At 51.6% G+C, this 12494-nt stretch overlaps 2 protein-coding genes across 2 annotated transcripts; one reads left to right on the forward strand and one right to left on the reverse strand.

The window, feature by feature from the left end:
- Window positions 1-2012: 2012 nt before the first annotated feature.
- PODANS_1_12420 (uncharacterized protein) lies at window positions 2013-4125 on the reverse strand (the record flags this gene model as incomplete). The annotated part of the gene is made up of 2 exons (XM_001908876.1): window positions 2013-3527; window positions 3583-4125. Coding segments are annotated over 2 exons (2058 nt in total), but the record flags the coding sequence as incomplete, so codon positions are not given.
- A 710-nt stretch (window positions 4126-4835) lies between these two features.
- PODANS_1_12430 (uncharacterized protein) lies at window positions 4836-8030 on the forward strand (the record flags this gene model as incomplete). The annotated part of the gene is made up of 1 exon (XM_001908877.1): window positions 4836-8030. One exon carries the CDS (start codon window positions 4836-4838, stop codon window positions 8028-8030), a length of 3195 nt encoding a protein of 1064 aa, XP_001908912.1.
- Window positions 8031-12494: the final 4464 nt, after the last annotated feature.

A 12494-nucleotide genomic window follows, 5' to 3' on the forward strand; every position in this document is an offset into this window, starting at 1 on the left:
GTCGGCTCGAATTGCTTGTTTGCAAAGGCTTGTCTACTATGATGTCAGTTCCATGGATACACTACTGTAAATTTTGATCTTCCAACATGTGTTGCAAGTGCAAATCTCTAGTCCTTCTATGACCAGGACAAGTGTAGCAGTGTAGGTACCAGATAGCTGGAGTGGCTGACCGGACCTTGATAAATGACCCCTCCATCAGCAGCGGCGCGGCTCACAAACTCCAAGGCGCATTCAGGCACAGCGAGATATCGGAGGAACTTTCTCCTGAGATACACATCAACCAGCTGGTCATCATTTATAAAAAGGAATCAGCATTTTCCACATGTTGGGATCTACGTGTAAAGATCTATATAGACAAATTTTCGGCGGCGCGCGCCTTATTATGATCTATCAATATACTGATCTCATCTTCCAGACCAAGATAGATGATATCAGAGCGCCTCAACGGCTCTAGTAAACCCCCCTTTCTTGAAAAACCTGTATTCTTTCCCCCTCTCATTTCGGTCCCGTTCAGAATGTTGCCATCACACAGCATGAAGCCAGGATACCCTCAAATCGGTGTCCTTGTCCTCCATAGCCGCCTGGTGAGGCCCAAGAGACCAGCGCCTCCAAGCATCCCCACCCTCATCGGTGATGTTGACCACGGTGAACAGCAGCATCCGGCGGTACGGTCACGACCATGATCCGATAGACCGACCGCTTGAAGCGGCCACTACGGCCCTGTCAAAGATGCATAGGTTACCAGCTTCAGCCGCCTGAACGTTGCACTCTCTCCACCTCAACCTCTGCGTGTCGCCCATGCATGTCATCACACAAGCACCTTTTTCACATAGGTAGCTAAATCGCTCCTCACTCCAAACCTCTCTACATCTCCATTCGCATCAGCAACATCACTTCACACCCAATCAACACCCCCAAGCTTTTTCACTAGGTAAATATCAAATTCGAGTCACCACACCACCCCATCACCTGTCAAAACCGCCTTCCCCCGCCTTCCCCAATCTATACGCGCTGGAATGCACAAATAAACCAAAGTAGAAGCGGGAATGCAATGCACGACAAGTACCCCAAGAGATATGCAAGATCCAGCCAGATGTGTACCTTACCTTATGCATTCCTCCCGTTGGAAAAAAAAAAGGCGGCGTCAGTGGCTTGCGTATTGTTGACCAATCGACCCCTCCATTGATATGCTGCTTAAGCGCCCACGGCGTCCCTCCCTCTTGAACCACCGAGGGAAGCATAATTCAACCTTTAAACCGCAGGACCCAGTAGATACTCCCCAAGACAAGTGGTTTTGTGATATATTATGCTTGGAAGCGCCTATGGCGACGTCACGTTCTCCTAAAAGTTTTGTCCATGAGGTGATCGCCTGGCTTAGCTTCAACATTATTCTCTGCAAGCGCCACATAGAATCCGATGTAAAAAGCATAAGCTGTGAGAGTCAAGCACACAGTTACAGTCACAGGAACCAGCCAAAAGAAGCAAGTACAAAGAAGAAGTCGCTTTAAGCGACATATATGTAGAACTTTATTAACCCGTCTCCCCAAGTCCCATTTCCATATCCACCACCGCCCCATGAGTTGCAGTCTACAAGTTCCTCCCCGCTTTGCCCAACCAGAATGAATCGCTATGTTATACAATAACAGAAAGTTTTTTCTTGCCTGTTCCCCCCCCCCCCCCAAAAAAAAAAAAGTAAAAAGAAAACACCATGCCTGCATAAAAGCCATCCCCGTGAACGCTGATGTCAGCTCGTAACATCCGCTGGTATCATTGTAGAAAGCACCAAAAAAGTGCCCGTTTCCCAAATCTCAAAACTCCAATCCGCGCCCAGTCGTCGTCTTCCGCCGACTGACCAAGGCATATGCATACACAAGTGCATTGTTGAACCCAGAAAGAAAACAAAAGCCCCGACTCTGCATCCACCTCATTTTCCCTCCTCTTTGTTCCTATGTTGCCTGTCATTCTCAACCGTAGCCTGGTTAATGGATTGAAACCATCATCGCGGGTGCCATCTAAGCAGGCGCGGTGAAGGCAGCAGGTGGCAAATTGGCCCGTTGCTCCTCAAAAGACTGGAGAGCAAGATCAAAGTTCCAATTGGCTGTGCCGGACAGACAAAGCTCCGAATACTGGGCGTTCATGCCGGTGCGCCTCGCCAGCTCTTGGATAAGCTGGACCCTGGTGGCATCGTCGATGACAGGCACCGCAGCCACGACCGGAGCGACGGGAGCAATAGGCGCAGCGGGGGCACCGGTGGTTACTGGAACAGAAGCGGCTCCGGCAGCCCGCGGCGTCCATTTGTGGATAGTGAGCTGGTCACTGAGAACCCGGTAGGGGTGAGGGGCGCCTGGTTTGCTGGGCCCGAGGATGAAAGAGCGGGAAAAGGTACGAGTGCCATAAAGCTCCTCGGTCGTATCAGCTTCTTCAAATTGCCCGTGGACGTTAATCATCAAGCCCATCGCGAAGCCGTGTCCCGAGGGGTCCGCCAAGTGGGGGAACGTATGGCAGTCGATAATCCACAGTTCGGGCTGGTCCAGAGTGGCATGACGAGTGGCCGGCAGCGACTTCCACATCTCTGCAATGAGCGAGGCGCCGGTGAAGAGACGCTGGACGACTGCTGGGTTTCGGCTCCCTCCAAGCTTTTGAATGTTTCGGGAGTATTTCATGTAGGGTTTCCACTCAACGTCACGGCCGGGTTCAGGTGTGGCAGAGAGCGAGGCCACGGACTCGGCATCGTAAAATTGCGCAGCCAAGGCCGGTCGGTCGTGGTCGTAAAGCTGGAAGAAGGACCGCAGAAAGATGCTGGCAACGTTGTTCTCGCCGTCGCGGAGATTAGAGGGCAGCTGGGCCAACGGCTGTGGAGTCATCGCCTTCAAGGCCTCAGCAGCCTCCTGCGGACTCCGGACAATGTTTCCATCCAGGATTTGCAGGCAAGGGAACCATTGGGTGATCTGCACGGCGTAATCGGCAACGCCGGTGACAGGGTTTCCGACCAGGTAAAGCTCTTCTAGATAACGGAACTCCTGCTTCCATTTGGCAATTGAAGAGAAGGTCGCGAGCCGATTGTTGCTTAGGTCGAGCCGACGCAAGTGTGGCAGCGAATAGGCTAGTGTAAACACCTGGTCGACGTCCGAGATCTCGTTACGAGCAAGGGAAACTGACTGGATGCCTTGCCTTTTCTCCTCAGCGGTCTTGAATTGCTCGCCAGCGACATGAATGATGGCCCTGAACGACTTTTCAGCTAGTGATTGGGAACCGACTGCGCCGAGATTTCCAAGGATGTCGTCTGTTCCGAGCGCTGACAGATCAAGAAGTTTCTGCTCAGCATTGTATCGCTTCGCCAACAACGCAAGAAGCTTCTGTCGGGTGTCTGCAGCGTCTTTTGAGAACTTGGTGCCAGTAGGGAATGGCTCAGTGGTTTCCTCGATGGTGATGGGAGCACCGGCGTACTGGTACCCGTTGAGGTGCATAATGCTAGACACGTCGTCCTTGTTGGCTTTGACCCAGACGTAGTCGCCATCTAGCACACCCTGGTGTATGTTAATATATGATTAAATTCAAGAAGAAAAAAACGGGACAACATACTCTTCCCAAGACGATCTTCTTATCCTTATCAGCCTTGCGCTCAATGAATTGGAGAAGTCCCTTGACACCGCCATCGGAATTCGACGCGGCCTTGCTATTCTTGACACCCAGGATCTTGAGGGTGGTTTTGGCGTGCTTGGATCCACCTTCGCCGATGTAGTTCTTGAGGTTCTGAGCCAGACGCGAAGATGTTCTAGAACCCCTCGCAGGCGCTCCTCTCGCAGCTCCTCTGCCGCGAGTTCCCCTGCCGGACGGTCCAGTTGGTGGATTGGAACCTGAGATCGGCGCGCCCATGGAAACATCTCCATCACGATCGGTTCTGGTGGCAGCTCGATGTTTAGCGACTCCGCCACGGGAAGCTCGAGCTGTTGGCTTGCGATTATTGCTGCCGCCGCGAGGACCAGTAGGAGGGGCCATCGTGATTGGGATCGGAAGTTGCTTGAGAGTCGCGGAACTGATCTGCAACAGACACGAGTTTGGTCGTCTGCACAGCCCTGTAAGATAAAGTCGCTCGAGAGGAGAGCCAGAGGCGGAATCAGTGGCTCAGGTTTGGAATGGCTGGGAGTCGCCACAAGCGCGAAAAAAACACCTGCTAGGTGAGTGAATGTAGTAAGGTTGGCCGAATGTTGGCTCGGCTAACAAAGAGAGTAGAGAACCAATATCTCAGTTTTGGTGGTGCTGGTTGCGTCACAAAGAGAAGTAGGTGTTGTTGTGGTTGTTGTGGAGCTGGAACAAAAAGATGGATCGACTTTCAGTTGGCTGTGACTGCATACCTGCCACAAACCTTGCACCAAGTGGGGTTCTGCCTGAGCCAAGGGCCCACCGTTCCTGGATAGTCAACCAATCGTAGCTTTTGCCGATGCTCCCGTGCTGGGGTGGCTTGGCAAGTTTGCTCACGCATTGACACGTGATCTGGTGTATCGTCGCGTCTTGAGTATGAACAATAGATCGCGTCTTCTTTGGAGACGATGCACGTCACTTCCAGGCCAGACAGGACCTTCAAGATGACATAAGAAACAAAACGGCAGACATTCCAAGCAATTCGGACACTTGTAGTCACAGCAATGGTCGGTTGGTTACCCTTCGATAGATCACCACACCTTCCACAGGTCAATCACACCTCCCATAGGTCAATCGCAGACGGTCATTTGGCATTTCACGCACGCCTCAATTCACCCACCTCAGCTCACCTTCATCCCAGCTCACCCAACTCAATCCCTTTTTCTGAATACTTTTTGTAGCGATATAGCGCAATGGATGATGAGTTTGACGAGACCTTTGATTTTGATGACGACTTGATCGCACTCACTCAGGTCGCCGAAGCCGAAGCGGCCGCGGCAGCAAATTCCACTGCTCACAGGCCTCAAGAGTCTGCTGTCAGAACGCCAGGAACTCCTCCTTCAGTACCTGCAGCAGCCCGGGTAAATACGGCAGCTGCAATCTCGGAATTCGACGATTTGCCATCAGATGCATTCGACAGTTCCCCACAGCCACCAAACAACCAGAAGCGGCCGAGTCAAGTGCCACCTCCAAGAGCTACTCCTATATCCCAAGGACAAGGACAAGGCTTCCGGCAAACAACACTCTGGGGAGGCACTGCGCGGCAGGGCAGCATTCGGCCATCACAGGTGACTAAGAGTCGCCCATTTCGCGCTGACCTGCCCCCAGAGATACCCACTCATCATGAACTCAATGACTGTGAGCTTTCAACATGGGTCTATCCGTTGAACTTGGGCCCAATTCGAGACTACCAGTTTACCATTGTCAACAGTGCTCTGTTCAACAACACACTTGTGGCTCTGCCCACCGGTCTGGGCAAAACTTTCATCGCCGCCACGGTTATGCTCAATTTCTATCGATGGACCAAACGAGGGAAAATCGTATTCGTCGCACCCACCAAACCCTTGGCATCCCAGCAGGTCAAGGCTTGTCTCGACGTTGCGGGCATCCCACGGTCCGAGGCAACACTCCTAACAGGAGAGACGGCTCCGGCTTTACGTGAGGCTGAATGGGAGACCAAGCGGCTATTTTTTATGACGCCGCAAACACTTCAAAATGATTTGTCTAAAGGCTACGCAGATCCAAAGTCGGTTGTTCTTCTGGTAGTCGATGAAGCCCATCGAGCCACAGGCGACTACGCCTACGTGAAAGTAATAGAATTCCTCCGCCGATTCTCACAGAGTTTCAGGGTTCTTGCACTTACGGCAACTCCCGGATCCTCCGTGGAAGGCGTCCAAAATGTCATTGATAATCTCGGTATCTCCCACATCGAAATCAGAACAGAAGAGTCTTTGGATATTCGACAATACGTTCACTCGAGAGACACCAACACTATTATACTCGACCCATCCGACGAGATGATGGAAGTGAGAGGCCTCTTTTCCAAAGCCCTCCAGCCTCTGGTCGACAAGTTGAGCGCCCAGAATATTTACTTTGGAAGGGATCCCATGAGTCTGACTACCTATGGCCTGATGAAATCGAGAAGTGACTGGCTTGCCGGAGCTGGCAGACACGCAAACCAGGGATTAAAGTTTGCCATGTTCGCCGTGTTCAGCATTCTTCAGAGCCTGGCGCACTCGATAAAGTTGTTAAATTTCCACGGGATCAAGCCATTTTATCACAACCTGTTGGAGTTTCGCAATTCGGAGGAGGAAAAGGGGGGAAAGGGTTCCAGCATGAGGCGGCAGGTCATCAATGACGAAAGCTTCAAAAAGATGATGACCATGATCGAGAAATGGATGAAATTGGACGGCTTCAGTGGGCATCCCAAGCTGGATTGTCTCTGCGAGACTCTTATGCATCACTTTATGGATGCCGGGGAAGGGTCCAGCACAAGAGTCATCGTCTTCAGCGAGTATCGGGACAGCGCCGAGGAGATTGTGCGAGTTTTAAACAGCAAGCCTTTGATCAGCGCCACAGTCTTTGTGGGTCAAGCAGATTCCAAGAGAAGTGAAGGTATGAAGCAAAAGCAGCAGATTGAAACGATTGAGAAGTTCAAGAACGGCCAGTACAATGTTCTCGTCGCCACATCCATCGGCGAAGAAGGTCTCGACATTGGCCAAGTTGATCTTATCGTCTGTTATGACGCGTCATCCTCTCCGATCCGCATGTTGCAGCGAATGGGACGCACGGGGAGAAAGAGAGCAGGCAAAATTGTGCTTCTCTTGATGAAGGGAAAGGAACAGGAGAAGTTTTTGGAGGCGAAGGACAACTACGCAAGAATGCAGCAGCTCATCTGTGATGGCGATAGTTTCAACTTCCGGCATGACCTATCTACGCGAATTATCCCAAGAGATATAAAGCCAGAAGTTGATAAGCGCATGGTGGAGATACCGATTGAGAACACACAGGATCCCTCCCTGCCTGAGCCTAAGAAAGCAGGAGCGCGGAAGAAAGCATCGAAGAAAAAGTTCAACATGCCCGATGGTGTAGAGACTGGGTTCGTCAAGGCATCCGATTTCTTTGGGAAAGCAGCTGCCAAAAAAACAGCACCACCCAAACCGGTCGAGCCGCAGGAGACTGACGAGATCGCGGAACCACCTCCTCTTGGAAAGGTCGTTTTGAGCAAAGCGCAGATCGAGGAATTGGACAGACGGTATCGGAGTCTGCCAGGAAACGCAAATGCCGAGGTTGGGCCTATCGATTTTGGTGGTCATTCTCAGAGGTTCCTGCGGCCAACATCCCTTGTGAGACATGGCAAGAAGACAAAACGATTTGTCAAGCTGATGAAAAAGTTGGGAGACAGCCAGGACCCCTTCGAAAAGTTCACAGCACCATATGGAGATACTGACATGTCTAACTGGGGGGATCTTCCAGTCCCCATCTTTGCGTCAGATACGGACGCTTCTGAAGAAGAAGACTCAACTGGAACAGGGACGGGTGGCAACCGAGGCAAAAAGCGCAAAGTGCTTGCAGCAAGGCCTGATGAGGAAAGCGAAGAGGAAGATGGGGACGGATTGGAGACTGCTTCACCTCCAGCCCGCAAGAGGAGTGCTGGAGGCAAGAAGGCAGCAAAGAGGAAAGGCCGGGTGGCGCGGAAACTGGACGAAATAGGGGATGACTGTATGCGGACGAGTGATATGGAGATTACGGATGGGTCAGACGATGGTGCCGACCTAGAAGATTTTGTTGTCGACGATGATGCGGACCTGTTCGGCTCGAGTGCCAATCAAAAGTCAAAGTCGAGGACACCTGGCTCTGCAAAGAAGCAGCCGTCAGCAGAAGAAAAACCTTTCTTCGAACCCATGGATTTTACTGCGACGCAGGATTCAGATGAGGAGATGCCGGATATCACGGAGCTGCTGAAGTCGTCGGTGAAGAAAACGAAGCATAGCATGGCGGCGACAGCTTTTGGCACAGAGGGTAAGGAGGATCTGTCGTCGGAGCCGACGACGCCACGGAAGAAGAAAAGGCGGATCTTTGTTGCTGACAGTGATGATGATGAGTGAGCCTCTCGATGGTTGGATGGGGTGGCATTTTTACAAGTATATGAAGCATTGGATTACAGACACGTGAAGAAAACTGAAATTAGAGCAAATTCCCAGAATATATTTTTGGGATTATATGATCTTAAATATAACCATCCCAGAGCAAGTTGTGTTTACCTATGTCACTACTATCTCGTTAACCCTTTCCCCCTCTATCGTACAACAATAAGGTATACCTCACCCATCAAACACAAACCAGTCTCCTTGCGGTGTTCAACACAGGAGGAGGGAAATACCTCTCCTTGCAAGGCCTGTATCTCCCCGGGACAAGAGAAACCTCCCTCCCACCTACAATCCTGATCTCCCCCCATTGGCCTCCCCCTGCACGGTTCAACCGCCGCCTCTTGACCTCGATCTCGCCTAACCTTTCAGCGATGGCAAAGAGATCGTAACCTTCCTTTCCTACATCGAATAATTCCCTCTGGCTCTTGACGAAATTCTCCAGCACCCACCTCTGGCTTTTGGTCAGAGAGGAGGAGGAGGTGTGTTTGTGGATGCCGTGCCAGGTCATCTTGTTGAGCTGGGCTGCCAGGCAGGGGTTTTTGGCTGGGAGGTCGAGGCGGACTTTGTGGTGTTTAGTTAGGAGGTTGAGGAGGGGTTGTTTGGGGGAGGAGGGGGAAGGTTTTGAGTTGGGAGAGGGGGGAGAGGGCTATGGGGGAGGTGTAGTGGGTGTAATTAGGGTGGGAGGTGGTGCAGGTTTTGGACTTGGAGGGGGTTGGGGATCGTCTGTGGTAGTGGTAGACTAGCTTTGGGGTGGAGCGGATTGCTGTTGTGGCGGTGGTTGTGGGTTGCTGAGATACACCGCGGTAGGATGGGGTGTTGTCTGCCACGGGGTTGGGGCGAGAGAGGGAGTGGGTTGTGATCTCACTGTGGTGGTTCGTGCCTGATTGCTTTTGGACGGAGCTGCTTGGGTTACTCTTGCGGGTGTTGACAGCAGGTGTTATTGACTTTTTGGCCTGTTTCAAAGCGTCAGTCTTTGCTGCCTCCAGTTTCTCTAGAATGTCAGTGTTACCGTGAAGGTATGAAACTGTTTCGAAATAAAAATGGGGAGTAGGGCAAGAGTAAGTGGACCTACCGTGCGTATTTATTGAGCCTCTCTCTGGCAGTTGTTGTTTGGCAGTCGACTTGTTGTCTTTACCTGACGCCCAGCGTCTCAGACTCAAGAAGGTGAATGCCATTGTTGTCCAGGGCCGGTGTGTGTGTTATTCCGAGCCAACCAACAACCTACTCAAAAGAAATCCAACAAACCCTTCTGCCAAAGAAACAACCGAAACAGGACAGCCGTCAAGACAGAATCTCAGTTTTGGTGTTCAATGGGTGCAGATGGGGATGGGAGTGGAGGTTCCTCCACAACCAACTCATGAGGGGCCCAACTTCTTAAATACGACGTTTTAATCGAGCAGCTCGATGTCAGAACAATGCATTGTTGCGAATGACAAAACAATGGACAAAGAAAACTAGCCAAATTTATTGTCATTAATGGTCCTGCCAACCGCCCGGCAACAACAACTCATCCATTGTCGAAGCATCCAAGCTATGCACCTCAGATACCGTTCCAATGAGATTTCAATATGTCTGAGTGAGTGTGTATTTGTACAAAAGTTTTCAGCTGCTGAATGGCCCTGCAGAGATATGTTGATATGGTTATTGTAGGATAAGGGTCATGCTGAACATAGTGCTAAACCACATCAAAGACAACAGTGTGTCCTAAGCTAAACAGTGAAAATCTATAAATAATGCTGCTGCGAACTACCGATTTGGACAACAGTATTGTAGAACTCTTTCTTTATCTGAAAACCTCAATCATAGTTTTCCACAGTAGACCTCCAAAGATGACCGGAAGAAGAAAAACTGGGACCACTGACGACACACCACGCCCTGCTCAGGAAGAGTGTAGCTGTGGACATTGATCTAATGCCTTAACTCAGGCGACGGAAACATCAGCAGCACTCCAACGGGAGATACCTGAGTCGGGTCCTGACTGTTCTGGGACATGTCCAGACAAGCCACAGGAATCTACTCACGAGAAGCCGGCTTATCTCCCACACCCCCATAGACTTTGGCCTGCCCCCGAACACGGTTCAGTATCGATGGGAAATTTCCGGTTCGGTTAGACAACAACCACGGCCTCGGCAGCTGCATCACCAAAATCAACATCAGCAGCAGCCTGAAGCAGCATCAGACGCAGCGTCCATGGTCAACTACACAACTGCGCCTTATTATCAAATCACACATGAACAAAACAAGCCACAGAACCGGTAACCACCAAAGAGCTCCGGTTTATCCTACTATCATCAACACCTTAGGCATCACTCCTTCTCCCACTCCGAGACGTCCAACGAGCCAGCACCTCTAGGCTGTAGCCGAAACCACTTGGTTGGCGTCGCCAGTGCTGTCAGATCTGGAGTGATATCCGGCTGCAATCTCCGGTATATCGTCAGATTGGGCAAAGTAGGGTAGGTTCGTAGTAATGCTATCCTCGTGCTGGGTTGAGCATGCTCACATCTTCTTGGCGTTGCTCTTTGATCAAACAACACCATTAATAGCCACGCCTCCGGTGGCAGAGCCGCATGGCAAAGGAGGCTCGAGGATGAATCCGGGGGCTGTTAGGAACTTGTGGGCAGTATGGGAGGGAGACCTTCCCCGGCACCTGGGCCATAAGCTTGTTGGAGGTGGTGATCAGACCAGGCAACTTCATTAACTTCCTCCCAATGAAGACTTTGGTAGCTTGACAAATATCCCAATGAAGACATATCTTGTCCCAGAACAGTGGATCGCGAAACGATGATCCTAGGTTGCATCCTTCCGAAGGGTGGTCGTGAATGTCATGGCCCTCCTTTTCACGCCACTTTCTCTTTTTTTCTGTTGCCTGACCCCCACGGTCGTGCTGTTTGCTCGTTATGAGAACTTTCAGAAACTAGACTAGAATAGATTTTGGCTACATATTGCAAGACAGCAATATGCCAGAGTCCTGCCACACCGAACAACAGCATTACCCCGCTTGCGGCTCTTCTTGAAATGTGAATTTGTTGGCGAGCGAGGAAAGGGAGAGAGAATATTTGCCTTGTCTTGCACAAGGCCTTTGCAGAACGGGCTCGCCACAGGTCGTCCAGTCGTTGACGGACGCGGCAGTCATACGAAGCATGACGAAAAAGAATACAGAAGCCTAAGCGGGAACAATATACTGCGGGGGAAGTTGCATCAACGTTGAGGCTCCCGTTTCTCTAGCATCCCATTGGTAGACCTGGGAGATGTTGAGTAATCAAGATGTTCGACTGTGTTTGTCGATGGGATGGTGTCTGTGCCATGCGACGTGGATGTTCCCCAATCGCCTCGCTTGGATGGATGGAGAGCTTGGGAGAATGGGGATGGGAACGAGTGGGACGACGAGGGGGATGATGACGGGGCCACTGGCGGCTTTGGCATTGGCTCGTGCCGGCCATCCCCAGTAATCCCCAGACCGCTCCGTGGCCTGTGTCCTTGCCCAAGGCGAGCCAAGCATATCTATCAGCCCTACAGGAACCTGAGCGGAGACGGTGGGAAGCGGGCTTGGAATCTGCTGCAGCACAGCATCTGCATCTGTCCTTCTGGTGCCCTTCACGCCCTCTGGCCGACAGCTTCTGCGCACGTCCGTAACATTCCCATCCAGCCTATGCTGTCCCGATGTACTGATGTAGCCATCCAATGCAATGTTTGTCAGTCATCCGGTCATCTGAGTCCTGGTATGTTATCGAGAGGTTGGGGGCCGCATCTTCACGTTTGAGTGGGCGATGGCTTGAGCCGCAATGCCGCATTCTGCTTCAGGTTTCTGGCTTTCTCGCCATGTTGCTTGCCGTCATTGGCTGGCAAGGAACCTGCATCTGTGAGTCCTGGAGATTCAGATTGCGAGACGTTGCAGCCCACTGGTGGCTGAGCTGTGGGGTTCGGCAAGCTCGATGAACGGACCACCGCTTATTCGTGGTGGAGGTGTCCACTTGTCTATGGTGATATCAGTTGGGTTCGTGAGGAGGTTGTGGAGCAGACGAGATTGCAGAGATAATGCTGTTTGATGAGAGATGGGCGGCGCAGACGTTTAGATCTCGAGCCGAACAGGTCGCTGATGACAAGCGGCGGTTGAAATGAAAGCTCTGCACGGCACAGCAACAGCTCATCTGCGACTCTGCAACTCTGCGACACCGCGAAAGCGACAAGCCACAGACATCAAAGGGCGGTTCCTGTGGCCCCTGAATGTTCCTGCGCATTGTCGCCCGGAACGCTGGGATGACCTCTCCCGTTGCCATACCCCTTTTGATTGCCCTCATGACAGCCAAAAAGACCCATCGGGTTTTCCTTGATGGTTTCTCTAAAGACGACGAAACGGTTGACGTGTTTATTGTGATTGAGTGAAAGGGACTTCGTCATGACCTGCGCGGCCGAGACTGATAT

Source organism: Podospora anserina, chromosome 1, assembly GCF_000226545.1.
Source record: "Podospora anserina S mat+ genomic DNA chromosome 1, supercontig 2".
NCBI lineage: Eukaryota > Fungi > Ascomycota > Sordariomycetes > Sordariales > Podosporaceae > Podospora > Podospora anserina.